Source organism: Podarcis bocagei (genome assembly GCF_964188305.1).
Source record: "Podarcis bocagei genome assembly, chromosome: 6".
Lineage (NCBI taxonomy): Eukaryota > Metazoa > Chordata > Lepidosauria > Squamata > Lacertidae > Podarcis > Podarcis bocagei.
The window spans coordinates 34,034,002-34,053,436 of record NC_138130.1 but is presented as its reverse complement, the minus strand read 5'-3'; the positions used below and the strand labels follow the sequence as shown (position 1 = coordinate 34,053,436).

The 19,435-nt window shown below is 45.4% G+C and overlaps 1 protein-coding gene across 2 annotated transcripts in view; it reads left to right on the top strand.

Moving 5' to 3' along the window:
* OCA2 (OCA2 melanosomal transmembrane protein) overlaps positions 1-19,435 on the top strand; it is a 159,666-nt gene that overhangs the window by 7,587 nt on the left and 132,644 nt on the right. For both annotated transcript variants that reach the window (XM_081197573.1, XM_081197572.1), the window contains exon 2: positions 12,487-12,782. In XM_081197573.1, the coding sequence (XP_081053699.1) occupies positions 12,520-12,782 (263 nt within the window). In that variant the 5' untranslated portion in view covers positions 12,487-12,519. The remainder of the gene's footprint in view (positions 1-12,486; positions 12,783-19,435) is intronic.

The following is a 19,435-nucleotide window of genomic DNA, read 5'->3' as shown; positions in this document are numbered from 1 at the left end:
TATTATTTATGATAAGGAAAATGTAGCCAAAAGTTTGGGAAAAGACTTGCTTTGATGCAACATTGCCGAGCCTCCCCACAAACAAATCAGACAGGGTGCTCATTAGACAGCCAACATCATGGCATCTCCCTGCAAAATCAGGATGAACATGTAATTAATAGGTCTTCTCGTTCTCCAGGCCAGAGCTAAAATGTCACCACCCGTGTGCAAGAGGGGAGATGTCAGCAGGCTTGTTTGGAACTTGAGGTGTGCAGGGTGGGAGACCCTACAGACCCTACCAAAACAGGACAGGGCTTGGGATGGTGACTGGTTTGGGTCGGTGGTGGAATGGGAACCTGGGTGGAGCAGAAAGAGCTGTGGCTTGGTAGATCCTCTGCACTACACACAGAATGTCCCAGGTCCAACCCCAGGAATCTTAAGGTAGGGCTGGGAATGTGACCTGTCTGAAACCTTTGAGAGATGCTGCCAGTCCGTGTAAGCATTACTGAGCTGGATAGAACCCTGCACGGGGCAGCTTCCTTGGTTTCTATCCTGGAAGGAGGGCAACATAGCTAGGTAGCTGGCTGGTTGGTAAGCTGAACAAAAACACTCCAAATGGCCACATTTTGTTGCAGGGCCCACTTTTAGTGTTGTTTTCTTATTTAAAAGAAGCAGAAGGAAGAAGAGAAAAAAAGCAAATTCATGAAGTATGTGTGTACCAATGGCAATTAGCCATGACAAAGGATTGGTGTGTGTGTGTGTGGGGAGGGTGTTGGAAAAATGCCCTGGAAAGGCTGCAAACTTCCCCAAGTCTCCGGAGCATCCCCTGGTGGCTCTCTCTGGCTGTAAATCATCTTCAGTCCAGAGCAGCCAGTAATAAGCGACTCTTCTCTCCTGAAAAGAGCATGCCAGTCTTCTGGCATATCATAGCAGAAGAAAGACTCAATCGTAGTTCTAAAACTACTTTATTTACAGTCTTATATACAGAGATTCGATCAGTATATCTGTGCTCTCTGAACACCAGTACAGAACTGCGACACACACAGAAGTGAAACCAACTTCCAATAGAATCATAGAATAGAATCATAGAGTTGGAAGAGACCACAAGGGCCATCGAGTCCAACCCCCTGCCAAGCAGGAAACACCATCAGAGCACTCCTGACATATGGTTGTCAAGCCTCTGTTTAAAGACCTCCAAAGAAGGAGACTCCACCACACTCCTTGGCAGCAAATTCCACTGTCGAACAGCTCTTACTGTCAGGAAGTTCTTCCTAATGTCTAGGTGGAATCTTCTTTTTTGTAGTTTGGATCCATTGCTCCATGTCCGCTTCTCTGGAGCAGCAGAAAACAACCTTTCTCCCTCCTCTATGTGACATCCTTTTATATATTTGAACTGGACACAGTACTCCAGGTGAGGTCTGACCAGAGCAGAATACAGTGGCACTATTACTTCCCTTGATCTAGATGCTATACTCCTATTGATGCAGCCCAGAATTGCATTGGCTTTTTTTAGCTGCCGCGTCACACTGTTGGCTCATGTCAAGTTTATGGTCAACCAAGACTCCTAGATCCTCAGAAGGAAGCCATTGTAGTGCAGTAGAGTGTTGGACTGGGAATTGGGAGACCAGCATTCAAATTCTCACTGAGTTGTGAAGCTCATTGTGTGACCTTGGGCCAGTTACTTCCTCTCAGCATGTACGTTTTGAGCTCTTTGAGGTCCTTAGAGGAAAGGTGGCAATTCAAATAATATAATGCTGGACTAAATGGATCTTGATATGAAACAGCAAGGCATTTCTTATGATTATATTTGTATCAAATGGGCAATATTTGCTCCAGTTTTCAAAGTGCAATCTGAACTGAACTGAACTCAACTGCAACACAGTCATGGAATATTCCTGAGTTCTCTTTAATGCGGAGCATCCCTGCAATTTAGGATCACATGCTGATGGAGGTGATTAGTCTTGCATTCCAATTCTGTAGCAAGATCATTTTCCTGCCCATCACTACTCATTCCTGCTGTTTGGAAAGGAAGTTCAGCAGTCGTGCGGTTCTGCTCAACCGAGCAACTTTGCCCCAGAACCTCTTCCAGCTTATTATTCATTTCCTCTGGTAGAGAATCGGTGCAGAAAGGATTCCTTACTTACGTTAAAATGACTATTTCAAAGTTGTGGTGGGGAGTGAGTTTAATAAACAATGCCAGAATGAAATTCCTCCTCAAGAGAAGTTAGGGCTATGTCACACCCACCCCCATTCATGAATTTAAAAAGAAACACACCTAAAAATGAAGACGGAAAACACAGGAATATAAACCCCAACCACCTGGTGTTTTTACTTGGTCCATCAGGCTGACCATTTTCATAGTTCTGCTGTACCAGCAGCTCTTACACCAGCATAATGCAATGTTCTTGTGTTCTTCTGCTTACCCCATGGTAAACTGAAATGAACCTAAGCATGGACTGGCTCTTCCAGAAGAGAGGTTTTTACTCTCTGTGGCTGACCCCCTCCATTAGTCCAGGTGTGCAGAACAAAGTGATCTGATTCCTTCTGCTCACCCACATCACTAACCATTTGCACGTAAGACATAATGTATATGTACATTTACATATATATACATGTATATGGTGAAGTGTATGTCATGAAAGCAGATTTTCCTATAAGATAGTAAGAAGTCAGCAATGAAACTTGAGAAAAGTCTAAAGGAACTGTAGACAAGTGGCATGACTTAAATTTAAGCTAACAGAAAGTGAAATCTTGTTCCAGTAGGTGAGGCATGATAATGACATCTGGATGAAGAAAAAAAGAAAGAAAGTGACAGTACCAGAATTATATAATTGCTTTCCATTGCAAAGAGCGAACCAAGCAAGACTTGACAACCAAGACTTTACAACAGACCTTTCCAAACTGTGTGTCACGATGCATTAGTGTGTCGGCTGCAGTGTGTAGGAGTGTTGTGCGGACACTCCCTGTGCTCTTTCTGGGGCTGGAAAGGGGTTAGTTAAACCTCTGGTTTGCCAGTAAAACTGAATTACCCTGTTGCAAAATGACGCATGTCTAAAAAGTGTGTCACCAACTTGAAAAGTTTGAAAAGCTCTGCTTTACAAGAATAATAAACAGATATATTGTCAAGGGAAGAAAGCATGGCTGGCTACATCTGTAGGGAGAGAGAATTGTGGGAGCTATGGACTGGATATCCTCTACTTAGAAGGCTATTATGGACAAGCATCTCAGACCTTCTATAGGTGTCCAAGAAAGAATAGGAAGAATTGGTACAGTGGACAAAGTTAAATAGTTAATGTTGGATTAACAGTATGGGATAATTAAAGCACATTTATAGCACCCTGTACAGTGGTACCTTGGGTTACATACTGAAATATACTTAGAGTCGCAAAGTGATTTCATGCTCTTTATTCAGCTCATAGTGGTGAGGAGGAATGAATGAAAGTCCCCTCAAAGTATCTGCTTTATATACATTATTTACACAATGGGCTGCACCTGATTGGCTAATTCCGGGATTCTACTGTAAGCCAATCAGGTTGTGGATTCACTTCTATCTGGAGCATGATTGGGTGGATCCTGCCAACCAATCATACTGCTGCATTGTTCTAGGACCAATCAGACTGCTGCATTCTGAATCCTATTGTTCTAGGACCAATCAGACTGCTGCATTTTGGATCCTATTGTTCTAGGACCAATCAGACTGCTGCAGTTTGGATCCTATTCAACTCAGTACATAACACATACGTTTCAGGTTACATACGCTTCAGGTTACAGACTCTGCTAACCCAGAAATAGTGCTTCAGGTTAAGAACTTTGCTTCAGGATGAGAACAGAAATTGTGCTCCGGCGGCGTGGCAGCAGCAGGAGGCCCCATTAGCTAAAGTGGTGCTTCAGGTTAAGAACAGTTTCAGGTTAAGTACGGACTTCCGGAACGAATTAAGTACTTAACCTGAGGTACCACTGTACATTGCTTATAGCAGGCATAGGCAAACCCTGACCACCGGTCCTGTTAGCTAGGGATGATGGGAGTTGTAGTCCCAAAGCATCTGGAGGGCCGAATTTGCCTATGCCTGGCCTATAGCATCTGTAACAAAGATAGAAGACAAAACCGTTGAATACACTTGCGATGACCCCTGTAGCCCTCAGGATTGAACCCTCTGGTCATCAGCTGGAGAGCAGAAGTTTCAATCCTTCTGGGATCTGCTTCACCAGAACATTCCCTGTGGGGAGTGCACTGGCAAAGCAGACCCTGCAGTCAGCAGATTTGCACTCTTCACTCACCAGCTGATGAGCAGAAGCTTCAGTGCTGCTGGGGGCTGCTTTGCCAGTGGAATTGAACCTTCAGTCTGGAGGTTCGAAGAACAGTAGTTCAAAGAAAACCAGAAGTTCGAGGAAAGCCTTTTGCAAACAGCAATCTTGGGCTGCCTCCTGAACAACAAGAAAAACAATGTGCTGGTCCCCCCCCCCATCAATTATAATAGCCCCTTAAAGATTGACTATGGAAACACGGTATTAACAGCAGAACAACATAACTGGTTCCATCAGCATATGATGAGATGGCCCATGAAAAATCACACTGTGAATTGAATCTTTTGGGGATAAAGAGTTTGTCTCCCAACATCACTTCTGTGAAAAGGGAAGAGCTCTAGCTGTGGTCAGAAAATCCCAAGTATAGTTCTTGGTATCTCCAGCTATTACTAGGAGTGACACCTGCCTGAAACCCTGAGAGCTGTTGCCAGTCAGTATACGAAGCTAGGTGGACCAATGGTCTGACTCTGTACAAAACTGCAAACACACTATACCTTTAAAACATATCTGAAGCACATTTCCCCTCCTCAAAGAATTCTGGGCACTGTCGTTTGCTTCTCACGGAGTTACAGTTCCAAGCAACCCTTAGCAAACTACAGTACCCAGAGTTCTTTGAGGTGGGGAATGTGTTTTGAGTGTGCTTTAAAGGTATAGTGCGTGTGCAGCCAAAGACAGATCCTGTGTTCCTACAATCCTGAAAAGGAAACATAGCCTCTATCAGGCAGGGGATGTGCAATGTGAACCGTTGCTATTCATTAGTATGCTGCTGTGTAGCTGCAAACTTGAAGCACCTGCCTTTTATCAACTTAGACATAAGAAAGATTGACATCACTGAATAACAATAATCTGGAGATGTCACTCTGGGTACAATAACACATTTTTCTGAGATGTGTTTTAGAAAGCTTGGTTCTCAGCTTGAAAGGCTGCTGGGTAGCTTCTAGACAGGTTTTAAAGCCATTGTTCTCATGGAAGCCTAAAGCATTAAAAACAAAATGGGTGGGAGGGAACTGACACTGATTTTATATTTCTGCGGGGCTTAACTTCTAGAAGAAGAGAATGGCAAGGCTCAAGCCTGCCTGGCAATAAGTTAAACCCCCCCTGACCTGGAAGTCGTTTTCTCTACTCCCTGATGTTGAGGGACCTCAATGGTGCACTCTGGGTAGGACTTTTGGGAAGAGGTTCATGGCCTCATTCAGTAGAATGAGCAGTTGGGGTCTGTGGGTTCACTAGATTTGTGTGTGAAGTAATACACATTACCACTTACAGGAGTGGCTTTAAGCCACCCAGTGAGTTTTGTAGCTGATGAGCGGTTCACACTAAGATCTCCCTAGACTAAGTCTGGTGTTCTAGCCCTGGGATGGGAAACCTGTCCAGATGATGTTGGATTTCAACTTCCATTGTTCCCAGCCAGCCTGGCCAATGGTCAGGGTTGATGGAGAGTTGTGGTCCAGCAGTATCCAGAAGGCCACAACTTCTCCATCTATGCTCTAGCTGCTCTGGCACACTGGGTTCCCAACGCGAGTATCCTTGGCAGGATGTAGAAGTCTGTGTGCACATAGAAATTGCAAACACAGTTCTCTCTGCCAGGGCTGCTTATAAAAGTGATAAAGACTTAACTGTTGGATGCACAGGAGGAGAATGAAGGGTTGGCATCAGCCCCTGCTGCTTCCTCTTTCCATGCTGAGAGATACTTCTTAGGGCTTTAGTTTATTATTATTAAGCTCCCTTCATCTGTAGCCCAGACTGCTGCTTTGCATGTATCTATCTTAATAGCAAGAAGGCTCTAAGCAGTTCACAAAATACAAATTACATAGCATTGTAAAAATACATTGGGTCAGGGTGTTTAATGTATTTTATTTTAGCTAGTGTTCACAAGGCGAGGTGGATGTTCTCTTCATAAGTCTTACTGCTTCTTCTGCTGTGTTGCGTTATCTTGTTTTATGAGGTGTAATTTAAACCACGGATTGAGATCTTATTGAAATCCATACTTTTCTCAACCAGTTTTAGCTCTTTAACTATGCAGGCAGTCCAGGGAGTCCATGCAGACTACATGGCAGAACAGAAATCAGAGAAACAAACAAACATCTCTAACACAAAGTTACAAGGAGAGGGTGGGGTGTGGGGAAGAGAAGAAGCTAACCTTACTGATTTCTAGATTCAAGATCCAATTTTAACATCTACTGACAAGATATGAACCACTTTTATTTGTTAATTTTGTATATTATTTTTACCTTTGCTGTGTCTATCTGTTTAGCCCACCTGCTTGCTCAAGGGTTTTTTCTCACCAAAAAGATGATTATGGGACAGACAATGTGACCCATCTCTGCTAAGATTGCCACTTAGTTGTAGCTTGTGAGGGTGACCCACCAGTTGAAGACCAGTGCTTTGTGATGGTTGTGCAAAACTGAACTTAGTTGGCAAAGTGGCTGTTCACATTAATATACCCACAAGCAGAGAGATCACACCATTTTGGTATTTTGTACAACTTCCCAACAAACCATGGGAGCAGCAGTAGCAGCTGGCCGCATTGCTGCTGCGGCAATTGGGCAGTTGATTGGTGGCTGCTGGCAGCTAGCGGGCAGATGATTGGTGGGTTTGTCGATGTGTGTGATTGACAGTGGCGGTCAGGCAGGTGAGCAATTGTCATCAATTCCCTCCGAAGAAAGCTCAACAAAGTCTGGGCAATCTCCCCCCATTTCCTCAATTTGGAGTCCCCCCAAAATAGGGGTCATCTTATACACAGGGGCGTGTTATACACAGAAAAATATGGTATGTAGTGGTGGAAGTAGATCTGACCCACATGTTGGTAGTTAACAAAAGAATTAGCTGGGTCCCTAGATTCAAAATGCAGGGCTTTGTGCCGCCAGCAGAGTTAAAAACACTCTCAGAATTATGTAGCAGTATAGTGTGGAACAAGACATGGGTGGCGCTGTGGGTTAAACCACAGAGCCTAGGACTTGCCGATCAGAAGGTCCGTGGTTCGAATCCCCGCGACAGGGTGAGCTCCCGTTGCTCAGTCCCGGCTCCTGCCAACCTAGCAGTTCAAAAGCACATTAAAGTGCAAGTAGATAAATAGGTACTGCTCTGGCAGAAAGGTAAACAGCGTTTCCATGCGCTGCTCTGGTTTCACCAGAAGCGGCTTAGTCATGCTGGCCACATGACCTGGAATCTGTACACTGGCTCCCTCGGCCAATAAAGCGAGATAAGCGCCACAACACCAGACTCATCCACGACTGGACCCAACGGTCAGGGGTCCCTTTACCTTATAGCATGGAACATAGGTTGTTAAACCCTTTCACATATCCCATTTAGTCTGCTTTAAAGCTCTTGTCCCGTCTCTTTACCCCCTTGCAATGAACAGGCCACACACTGTTAAGTAAGTGACTTACTAAATCCAAAGGTCTGGTTCATGTGTTATTCCATGTAGCAGCAAGGAGAACACAGGTAGATTACTGTTGGTTGCAAAATACAGCATGTAGTTTCAAACACGAGACTGTATCAAGTTCAGACATGTCCATCCTGGTGGATTACATGGCTGGAAAAGAGTGAGGAACAGTAAGAGAAGCAGCTTCGTTTCCTCCTTCATGGAGGTAAGGTTGTGTGACCTAGCTGAGTCTAGGAACAGACCTCTCTGGTCTTAACCCCTTGATGCACTATCTAGCATTTACACACAGTTATGCTTGACTGCAATTTCCCACAGGAACAGGGAGCAGGGAAATGCATTTTCCCAGTTCTAGCAATGTCTGGGCTACAGTAAGGTTTACAGATACTAGAGACGGTATTTCATAGCTATTTATTTGAAATTTCATAGCTGACATGGGCAAGGCCAGAGTCCTGTCCGCCCAATAAACAAGGCAAACTTTATCTTGTTTCAATGTTGTGTTTTTATGGTGCTACTTTTTAGGACTTATTTTTATTTGTTCTTGGGCCTGGGGATGATTCCAGGAAACAGTGCTGCTCATGTCCGTGATGCCAAAAAACCCCACAGCCGACACTTTTTTAAAAAAGAAGTTTAATCCAGATTTCACTTTACAGTAGAAAATCTGAAAAGTCAAAGTAACTGTGAAATGTCTGCCGTCAGTCACTGCTGGTGAGGAAGCTACATAGTGCAATGCTGTTTGGATGGTCATTTGTCATGTGGCGGATCTCTAATGCCACAGCCCTACTTCTATTTGCTCCTCACCTGAGCACAACATAGCTGCTTTCTTTCCAGAGAGCCAGTGTGGTGTAGTGGTTAAGAGTGATAGACTCGTAATCTGGGGAACCGGGTTCGCTCCTCCACATACAGCTGCTGGGTGACCTTGGGCCAGTCACACTTCTTTGAAGTCTCTCAGCCCCACTCACTTCACAGAGTGTTTGTTGTGGGGGAGGAAGGGAAAGGAGAATGTTAGGTGCTTTGAGACTCCTTCGGGTAGTGATAAAGCGGGACATCAAATCCAAACTCCTCCTCCTCCTCCTCCTCCTCCTCCTCCTCCTCCTCCTCCCCTTCTTCTTCTTCTTCTTCTTCTTCTTCTTCTTCTTCTTCTTCTTCTTCTTCTTCTTCTTCTTCTTCTTCTTCTTCTTCTTCCTCCAGAAGTCTCCAATGCCAAACACAAGGCACTTGTTTCCACTGATTGCTGCATGCCCCATTTGGAGGAGAAATTTCCAAAAGTAAATACCGCCAGCCTTATCTGAACAGTTACCATGTTTTACTATGGGCAAACCAGAGGCGGGTGCAATATCTATTCCCATTTGATTTTTTGTTTTCAAATCCTGTCTTATGTTATATCTCTCTATATTATTATTTTTAAAAGCCCAAAGTATATACTGTGTTCATGTTCTCCCAAGTACGGTGGTACCTCAGGTTACAGACACTTCAGGTTACAGACACTTCAGGTTATAGACTCCGCTAACCCACAAATAGTACCTCGGGTTAAGAACTTTGCTTCAGGATGAGAACAGAAATGGTGCGGTGGCAGTGGGAGGCCCCATTATCTAAAGTGGTACCTCAGGTTAAGAACAGTTTTAGGTTAAGAATGGTCCTCCAGAACGAATTAAGTTCTCAACCCGAGGTACCACTGTAATTATTTCTCTGCATGCAAAGTATGGTTCCCTCCACCAAAATATGATCTCTTCCACGAGTTTCTTTCTAAGATTTATACCTCTGCGCAATGTAAGATCTCTCAACCCAGTAATTTAAAGTCCAAAATGAATTCAAAAAGTGCCCTGCAGATCTGGATCAGTAGAGGGGCTGGGCAAAAGTCTTCTGCTAAGCCAAACACAGGGACATCTTTTCGCCTTCCCCCATCCCATCTAAAATTGTCAGCTTGTCAGGGTAGGCACCTGCCCTTTGCTGTTGTTATTGTGGAAAAGCACTATAAACATCAAGCTATAATTTTAATGCATGCTTACCTTGGAGTAAACCCCACTGAACACTGTGGATTTTTTTTTTTGATTAAACATGTGTATGTAAATGTTATTATTGAACCCATTTCGCAGAGAAACATTTTACACATGCCCCTTACCGGGAGTGGGGAGTTAAAGAAACCTCTGCTTATTTGCCACAAGAGGTCAGTGTGTGCTTGTGTGTGTGTGTGTTTATTTAAAAATCACATTGCTACAGTGTATGATGACATTAATGAACGACACACACTGCGAGGTGGGTGAAAAACATCACAGTTCCAAATTTATAGCATTTCCTGCCTTTCAGAATGCCACTGCGCCTGGAAGCCCTTTCTGTGAATCATTGCTTAAATGTGTATTTAATGCTGCCTTGTAAAATGGACAAGCTTAATAAAATACTACTTAGCTGTGGCAATCAGTTTACTCGCCCACACAGGCACATCTGTTAAGCATTGTATGTGCCCTCAGATATACTGACAGGCACACACACGCATACACTTCTCATACAACACAACTCCTTCTTAAGCAATCCATTCCCAACATTGTGTGTGTGCATGTGTGAAAGAGAGAAAAGAAAGTGAGCATTTCATCAGCATATGCATACATAGATCCAACTACTTCTGGTTTTAGGGAGCGGGGACATTGATTCAGCTAAGATCTACAAGAATGAGTCAGTCCTGATAGCTATCAAGGCACGGCACACAGGGCCAGCATTGACTATACGATCCATATGGCCAGCTTCCCTCACTCTCCTGGGCAACTTCATTCCTTTTCATTTTCCCTGTGAATAATGAATACAGGAATACTGCCAGATTATGTGTGAACTGGGAGCTTCCTTAAGTCATTTTCAGATGTGATCTTAACACTTTGTAACCACCCGTGCTTTCCTGGGAGGGAATAAGTCCCATTGAGCTTGTGGCCTCTATTACAAGGATTGGGTAGCGTTTACAACAGCCAAGAAACTGGAGTTGGATCAAGGAAATGCTGTATGTGATTCTGTCTTTCTTGCTACTACATGCTACCATGGGGGTGAGAGGGACTGACAGAAGCGACACATTCCCCATAAAGTTTCCTTTGACCCCAAGGGGACATAAATAGAAGGGGGAACCAACATGGCACTTTCTTGATGTTGTTGGCCATGCTGGCTGGTGCTGATGGGACTTACAGTTCTAGAGGGCCCTGGCCTGTTCCTGATACATAAGGGTTAGGCTATGAAATCGTGCCAGGCAGTTATCTTGTGCTTTTCCCCTCAAAGTTGTAGGTGGTATGAAAAAGCCATCGTTGTCCAGGACTTGCACATCCATTTGTTTTGTTCAGCTATAATCTCAGACCAAACAGGCTTTGAAGGTTTCCATGCATTGTCAAATCTTGCAAAATCTATTTGCTTGGAGATGATAGTGGAAGGAAACCCTTTCATGTCTATAGCCTATGCTAAAATCGGATTACTTGCAAATGCACCGACATCGTTGTCCTCATGATGTACTTGCCAAAGCATCCACTGTGCATTGCTTCTCTACCAAGGAATCCAGACCTGGCCAGAACCAAAGCATAGGAACATAGGACTGCCTTATATTGAGTCAGGCCATTGGTCTAGTTCAGTATTGTCTGCATGGGTTGGTGGTGCATCTCCAGGATTTCAGGGATTTCTCTAAGTTCTGTCTACTGGAGATGCCACAGGATGAACTTGGGAACTTCTGTATGCAAGCAGATGATCTTCCTCTAAGTGATGGTCGTAGTCCAAGCATTTAACTCCAGCTCTGCACTCATAGCATGTAGTAAGTATCTGTTGCCTTCCATGAGAATGGTCATACATGCAAGATGTGTGACATGCAACTAACATTATCCAGTTGAACAGGCTTAGCTGAGGAAAGAGGTGATTGCATGATACATACTGACTGGCAAGAAGCACATTCAAGTCCAATGTGAGATTTCAGTTCTAGAAGAAGAGGAGGAGGAAGAAGAAGAAGAAGAAGAAGAAGAAGAAGAAGAAGAAGAAGAAGAAGAAGAAGAAGTTTGGATTTGATATCCCGCTTTATCACTACCCAAAGGAGTCTCAAAGTGGCTAACATTCTCCTTTCCCTTCCTCCCCCACAACAAACACTCTGTGAGGTGAGTGGGGCTGAGAGACTTCAAAGAAGTGTAACTAGCCCAAGGTCACCCAGCAGCTGCATGTGGAGGAGCGGAGACGCGAACCCGGTTCCCCAGATTACGAGTCTATCGCTCTTAACCACTACACCACACTGGCTCTCATACTAGAGCAATACTAAACATCCTGGAACTGGTCAACTCCCACCTGATGATGGCCCAAATATCTTTTTTGATGTTCTATAATTGCAGTGCAACACTTTATTTATGGTTTACCAATGCACATCACAATTTATGTCTACAAAGGCAGTGCAGCCTTAATTCACACGCAGCACTTGTACATTTTGGTACAAATGGATATGCAAAGGAATATCCAAAGGAATATTATTAGGTTAAATGTAGATAAATGGCTCATCTATGTGCAAATGCTTCTTCTGTTTTAGACTTCAGATCTCAGGGAAGCCTTGGAGTTTTTGAAGCCTGTAGGAGTTCTACACAGCCACTGATTTTAGTGAAAATGGACCAAAGCTGACAAGCAGGTAGCAAACTGATGATACCATGACTTTCTCTTGACTAGGGTATATGCAAAGGTACTCTGCACTTGGCTTCAGGAAGGTGATGGATCATTTTAAGAACTGCACAGTCTCATGCAGGCACAACACTTTAGATTTCTGTACTTGCAACAGACTTCTGTATTTATTGACTCCTGATTGTTTTATTTTTGTTGCTTTTCAGGCAAGAACACAGAATTCATCAGGCAACAGAGCTATGTACTTGGACAACAAAGATGACAGTGCCATGTCTAGAAAAGTAGATATGGAGCTGACCCAGGCCCCTATCCCACACCACGTGGACTTGCTCGGAGGTGTAGCAGCAGAACCGATTCCCAACAATTTCAGTGAGCTGGAGCTGTTGAAGGAGATGATGGCTGTTCAGGGAGAACCACACAAGCCCTACCCAAGCAGCGCTCCGGAACAGGAATGTTGCATTACCCTGGGGAAAGATTTCAGCCCACTCTCCATGCAGGGAAGGTAAGGAAAACCAGAGTCAACAGATTCTGCTTCATCTGATAGCATATTGGTGTGGATGTTTTTATTCTCTGACTCAGTCGATAAATGTTTTATTTAATGTCTTCCTGCAATATAATTAATGGGAAAGAGGCTTAGTTAGGAGGCTGGAGTGGCCAATTGCTGGGAAAGGATATTCTCTCAGCAGGTTTCAGAACTAATATCTGCTTTTATAGCAGCTGTGTTGCATGCATTTTGGGGGGAGGGAGCAATGTTTTCCGATATCTTGTTTTCCTTACTGATGTTTTATTTGAACCAAATGCTCACAAAAAGGATGTCTTTGTACTGCTTAAGGTTGAAACATAAATGGCCAAAGTAAAGCAATTAACTCTCTAATTATGGTTGACTGTAAACATGATGCATTGTACTCCTGTTACAAAAGTTTGAACAACAGCCATTCTTTCAGAGTTTGATTACATGGGGCAAAGTGCATCTATGGTGCCTCCCCGTGGGGCTGATTGGTGTAGTAGCCAAGTTCGTCAATGACACCAAATTAGTCAGATTGATGAAAATCCAATGGTACTCCAAAGGATCTCTCCCAACTGGATGAATAAATATTTCTATTTATTTATTTACTAATTAATTAATTAATTAAATTTATATACCACGCTTCAACCAAAGGTCACAGGGTGACTTACAGCATAAAAATTCAAACTAAAACTACAAAATGCATATCATAATAAAAAGCCTGGTTATAGAGTTGCTGCATAATACCGTACATATCAGCACCAAATATATTCTGCTGCCACCCGGCTCTTGCCACTTAACTGGTCTCTGACGCAGAAGTGGAAGAGCCTCCAGGTAAAGTCAACCAGTGGAAGGTGGGAGAGCAGGTGGGTCTCATTCCCCCTGGCAAGTGATGCCCAGTGTATGTCAATGCCAAGCAATACATAGTGGGGCAAACAAAGTAGGAAACCGTAACTTCACAAATAGATGAGTGGGATATGAAAAGGGAAAAAAAGATACTAAAAGGAAAAAGATACTGGTGTCATGTGGGATCATAGAATCATAGAATCATAGAATCATAGAGTTGGAAGAGACCACAAGGGCCATCGAGTCCAACCCCCTGCCAAGCAGGAAACACCATCAGAGCACTCCTGACATATGGTTGTCATAACTAAATATAAGCAGCAACTCCACGTCTACCAGCGAACAGAAAGAGGGCAATTTGCTATTAGCAAAGGGAGTGGAATGCTAAACCAGTGAAGGTGGTGAAGGTCCTGTGTGAGTGTCTGGAGGCTGTTGGAGGATGGATGGCGGCTAACAGATTGAGGTTGAATCCTGACAAGACAGAAGTACTGTTTTTGGGGGACAGGGGGCGGGCTGGTGTGGAGGACTCCCTGGTCCTGAATGGGGTAACTGTTCCCCTGAAGGACTAGGTGCGCAGCCTGGGAGTCATTTTGGACTCACAGCTGTCTATGGAGGTGCAGGTCAATTCTGTGTCCAGGGCAGCTGTTTATCGGCTCCATCTGGTACGCAGGCTGAGACCCTATCTGCCCGCAGACTGTCTTGCCAGAGTGGTGCATGCTCTAGTTATCTCTCACTTGGATTACTGCAATGCGCTTTATGTGGGGCTACCTTTGAAGCTGACCCAGAAACTACAACTAATCCAGAATGCGGCAGCTAGACTGGTGACTGGGAGCGGCTGCCAAGACCACATAACACCAGTCTTGAAAGATCTACATTGGCTCCAGTACATTTCTTAGCACAATTCAAAGTGTTGGCGCTGACCTTTAAAGCCCTAAACGGCCTCGGTCCAGTATACCTGAAGGAGCGTCTCCACCCCCATTGTTCTGCCCGGACACTGAGGTCCAGCTCCGAGGGCCTTCTGGTACTTCCCTCACTGTGAGAAACCAAGTTACAGGGAACCAGGCAGAGGGCCTACTCGGTAGTGGTACCCGCCCTGTGAAATGCCCTCCCACCAGATGTCAAAGAGAAGAACAAGTAACAGATCTTTAGAAGACATCTGAAGGCAGCCCTGTTTAGTGAAGCTTTTAATGTTTAACAGACCGCAGTATTTTAATATTTTGTTGGAAGCCACCCAGAGTGGCTGGGGAAACCCAGCCAGGTGGGCGGGGTATAAATAATAAATTTATTATTATTATTTTATTATTAAATACGTAGTACCTTGAAAGAAATCTGAGGCACAGAGTCACAATCAGAGAATCTGATTGTGCAGGCTTGTAAATGCCACTGCCACTGCTTAAGGAGGCAGGCTTGTAAATGCCACTGCTTCCTCCAAGCTCTCTTGCCTCTGTCACCAGGAGCAGCAGCAGCCCTGGCAAGGGTGTCCCACTGGCTAGTCTCACAGGCTTTTCTGGGATGGGGTTCTTTCCTTCGTGTAGCCCTGCAATTCAGGAGGAGGATGGCAGTTTGAACACCTGAGGACTTGGAGAGGATGCTAAACATTTTTGCTCTCCTAGCTTCTCTTGGGTCTTCTACCAAGGGACAGGAACCGCATGGACAGTGACAGTCAGAAGAAGAAGAAGAAGAAGAAGAAGAAGAAGAAGAAGAAGAAGAAGAAGAAGAAGAAGAAGAAGAAGAAGAGTAGTTTGGATTTGATATCCCACCTTATCACTACCCGAAGGAGTCTCAAAGCGGCTAACATTCTCCTTTCCCTTCCTCCCCCACAACAAACACTCTGTGAGGTGAGTGGGGCTGAGACACTTTAGAGAAGTGTGACTAGCCCAAGGTCACCCAGCAGCTGCATGTGGAGGAGCAGGGAATTGAACCCGGTTCCCCAGATTACGAGTCTACTGCTCTTAACCACTACACCACACTGGCTCTCCACCACTGTCTAAGGATGCACCCACTCAGTCCTAAAAATCCCAGCACCCTTAACAAACTAGAATTCCCAGAATTCTCTGGGGGAGAAGCCATGTGCTAGAAATGTGCCTTAAATGTATGGTGGGATGCAGTCTTAAAGTGAGAAAGCCTTGCTATGTGAAGTACTAGTATCTGTCTGATCTAGCAACCATCTTCTTTGAGATCATCTATTCTCTTGGAGCGATAGCTCAGAAATTCATAAATTGGCCAAGTACATCTGAAAATCTGAGGATCTGTGTATGTGTGTGGGAAACTGCACACATCTTTCCCCACTCCCTAGTAAGTCTTGCCTATTTTATTATTTACTACAGCCTTTACAAACCTGGTACCCTCCAGATATTTTGGAGTTGTGAACTTCCACCAGACTGCTGGGAGTTGTAGTTCAAAACAGCTGAAAGACACCAGGTTGCTGAAGGCTGGCATTTTGAACTTGGATCGAAAACTTGGGTTAGTAAACATTGATGTGCCTGTATCTGAAACCATGTAGAGTGCCTTCCATCTCACAAAGGATGATACTGTAGAGTTCAAACATTTTGTTGCCTGAGGTGAAAGATGTGAAAAAGGGGGAACACAAAATGTTCACCTTCCTTATGAGAAAAAATTAAGTCCCTTGAGCCTTTTTTCAGTTTTAGACAAGGCAACCGAATGGTGCTGCTATCATCATTATCAGCCTCTTGAACTTCTGACACCATTTTGGTGTCCAACGCTGCCCCTCTCTACTGACTGCCTCTGTCCATGTTTGATCTCTGGCAGCTCCAGATTAAAGGATTGGGTGCAAGAGACTGAAAAGGCCTCTCTCTGGCACACAGCCTGGAAAGCCAGAATAGACAATACTGGACTGGATGGACAAACATTTTGGTTTGATATACGGCAGCTTCTTGCGTTAGTAAGAAGGATCCACAACACATAATGAACTTACAGAATTTACTGCCACAAGATGTGGTATTGACAAAAGATTTACACGGACTTAAAAGGGGATTACAACTAGATTTTGAGCCATTGCCTTGCCATTCAAGGGAGGCAAAACCAAGAGCAAAAAGTGTTTTGTTGGGTTCAGCAATAAATGAATGTTTTGTTTCATATTTTCCTGCAATGTAAGGAGTGGGAAAGTGACATTGCTAAGGAGATGTCACAGTCAAGTGCCTGGAGAGACACATTCTCCTAGCAGTGCTCAGAACTAACTCTCTCTCAAACATGCCATATACCAGGGGCTGTGCCCCTGATTTCTTCCCTTGCCACCCCCTGCTATTCACACCGGCTCAACAACCCCCTCCATTCCCCGTAGACCTTTTCCAGCTTCCCTTAGACCTCATCAAAGCCCCCACCCACTTACTGACCTCACCAGCTTCCTTTAGACCTACTCCCCTTAGACTTGGCAGCAGAAGGGTTGGATGAGAAGTTGGCCAACATGCAATGGTGGTGAGGAAGAGGCATGACTTTCCTGTGCCCACTTTGGGTCTCAGCAGTCAGTCAGCAACAGGCTGTGGAGGGGCTGAAGTGTGGCCTAGGGACTTTGGGGGTGTCCCTTCAGGCAGAGGTGCCACTCCTGAGACACGCTCCCTTTCCATGCATGCTGTTGAGTTATGTGTGCTGTTTGGGATGTGGTAGCAGTGCCCACTGTTTCTAGTCACCTTCCTAATTGACTTCTTGGGACGAGGTGACAAAAACATCAGTGGATCACCACACTGGCCAGGGAGGAGGAGGGTGACCAGTGACAATGCTAGCCACTCTGGGACAATGGAATTTGGGGGCAGTAGCACCTGGGCTGGCAAGTGGAGAAATGGAGCAAAATCTTCTGCAGAGACGATTTATTTGCTTTGTGAGCATTTGAGAGGCATTCAGGAGGATATATGAGAGAATAAAATGCCAGTTGCTTTAATTCATCGGTTTGCCAACCCTAATATGTTTCCTGCGTGCAACTTTTCTTCTTTGCGCTCAAATAAATACGTATCTAACAAATAGGTTTGCTAACCTTGATTCATTTCTGTGAAGAAAATTTGACTATTTATGTTTCTCTCTCTGTGACGACAACAGAAATGCAAAGCTGTATTCTCCAGCATTTCACTGCGGCTGTGTGCCCCCCCCCAAGCCTCCCTAAAGATATCTGGCTGCTCATGTTGGGAGACTGACTGCATGCCTAGATGGTCTTGCATGGCAGTTCTTATGCAACTGTCAGGGAACTGCCATCAGAGCATCAGGTGGTGGAGGGACTCAGGCAGGATGAAAGAGACTCAACTGCTGAAGCAGGGACCAGCAGGGGGAGGAGTGGGTCTCTGAGGGAATGCGAGCAGGAGGGAGGGCTCAGGGAGGCTTCCAGCGAGAACAGTGGGGAGGTATCGGAGTCTCCCATAGGGAGACCCATACCTCGCAGGAAACTGTCACGCCGTGAGTCCAGGAGACGCGTTTCCGTTAAGGAACTTCTTTGCTGGAAACGCTTCCGCAGACAGCCACTGTCGGACTCTACTAGTGACTAGAGCAGACATGTCTGAGGAGCTCCGTCACACACGGAGGTTTGTGGGGGCGCACAAACTCTGAGGGAGCACGTTTTCACGCACAAGCAGCTAATCAAACCCTCACAGCAGTCCGACAGTCTTTGTACGCTGCCTGTGCAAGAGAAGGCATCATGAGCGAACCAACCGGAACCGGAGGAGCAGGGGCTGGAGCTGGTCCAAGCTTGGAAGATAGATACCGAGCGTTGGAGGTTCAACTGGCCCTGCAGACGGCGAGGCTGGAGGAGAGAAGGGCTCAGGATGCAGACAAGAAGGGGAGAGCCACTCAATTCCCCAGAAAGGTACCAGGATTGGTGCAGAAATTTGGGGGGGACCCCAAGGACTACCATGCTTTTAGGACAGAGATGCAATATGCCCTTAATGTGCAGTTCGATGAGTTCCCTGATGAGGAATCGCGAGTTGCTTTTGTAATTGGGCATCTTGAGAAAGGGGCTAGAGACTGGGTTCGACCCCTAATGGCAACGCACAATGACATACTAAAGGACACAATGAAGTTCTTTCGTGCAATGGATATCATGTTTTCCAGCGATATTGAGGAAGGGGTGGTGCGCAGACAGCTAATGGCTTGTAAGCAGGGGAGTCGATCTGTCCGTGAATATTGGACTGAGTTTACCATGCTGATTCACAGACTGAGTTGGGATTTATCGGCGGCACCCGTTCAAATGCTATTTGAAGAAGGTCTTTCTTCGGGGGTGAAAGACGAGCTGGCACGGAGCCCCAGGGCGGAGTCTATGGATCAGCTGACCAAATCTGCGCTGACCATAGGAGCGCGGCAGGAGGCAAGAGCCTTGGAGAGGCGGGAAGGGAGAGGGGAACGTTGGAAGGAGTTCCGCATTCCAGACATTCCTGAGCCAGCTTTCCCGCCGGCAGAGCCGATGGAAATCGGAACAGCGCGCGCGCGCGCATTTTCAAAAACCAGCGAGGGAGCTAAGAAGGAGGGAAAGGGCCCCCGGAAATGCTATCTCTGCCAACAGCCAGGCCACTTTGCCAGAGTCTGCCCCCAGAGGAAGGAATGGCAAGGGATGGTGGGAGCTGTTGAGGGGGGAGAAGAAGGGGGAGCGGAGCAGGTAAAAGCCAACGCCTGGTTGCCACAATTGGGGCACTGCAGCCAGGCCAAAGAGCAGTGAAAGTGCCCGTGCCAGAAGCTCCTCGACCTGCTCTAGTGATTGAAGTGTCGCTAGAGCTGCAGAATGGGCACCCCCTAAAAATAAAGGCGCTATTGGACTCAGGCAGCTCCTGCAATTTTATGAGCAAGGAGTTTGCTGCTGAACACCAGATACA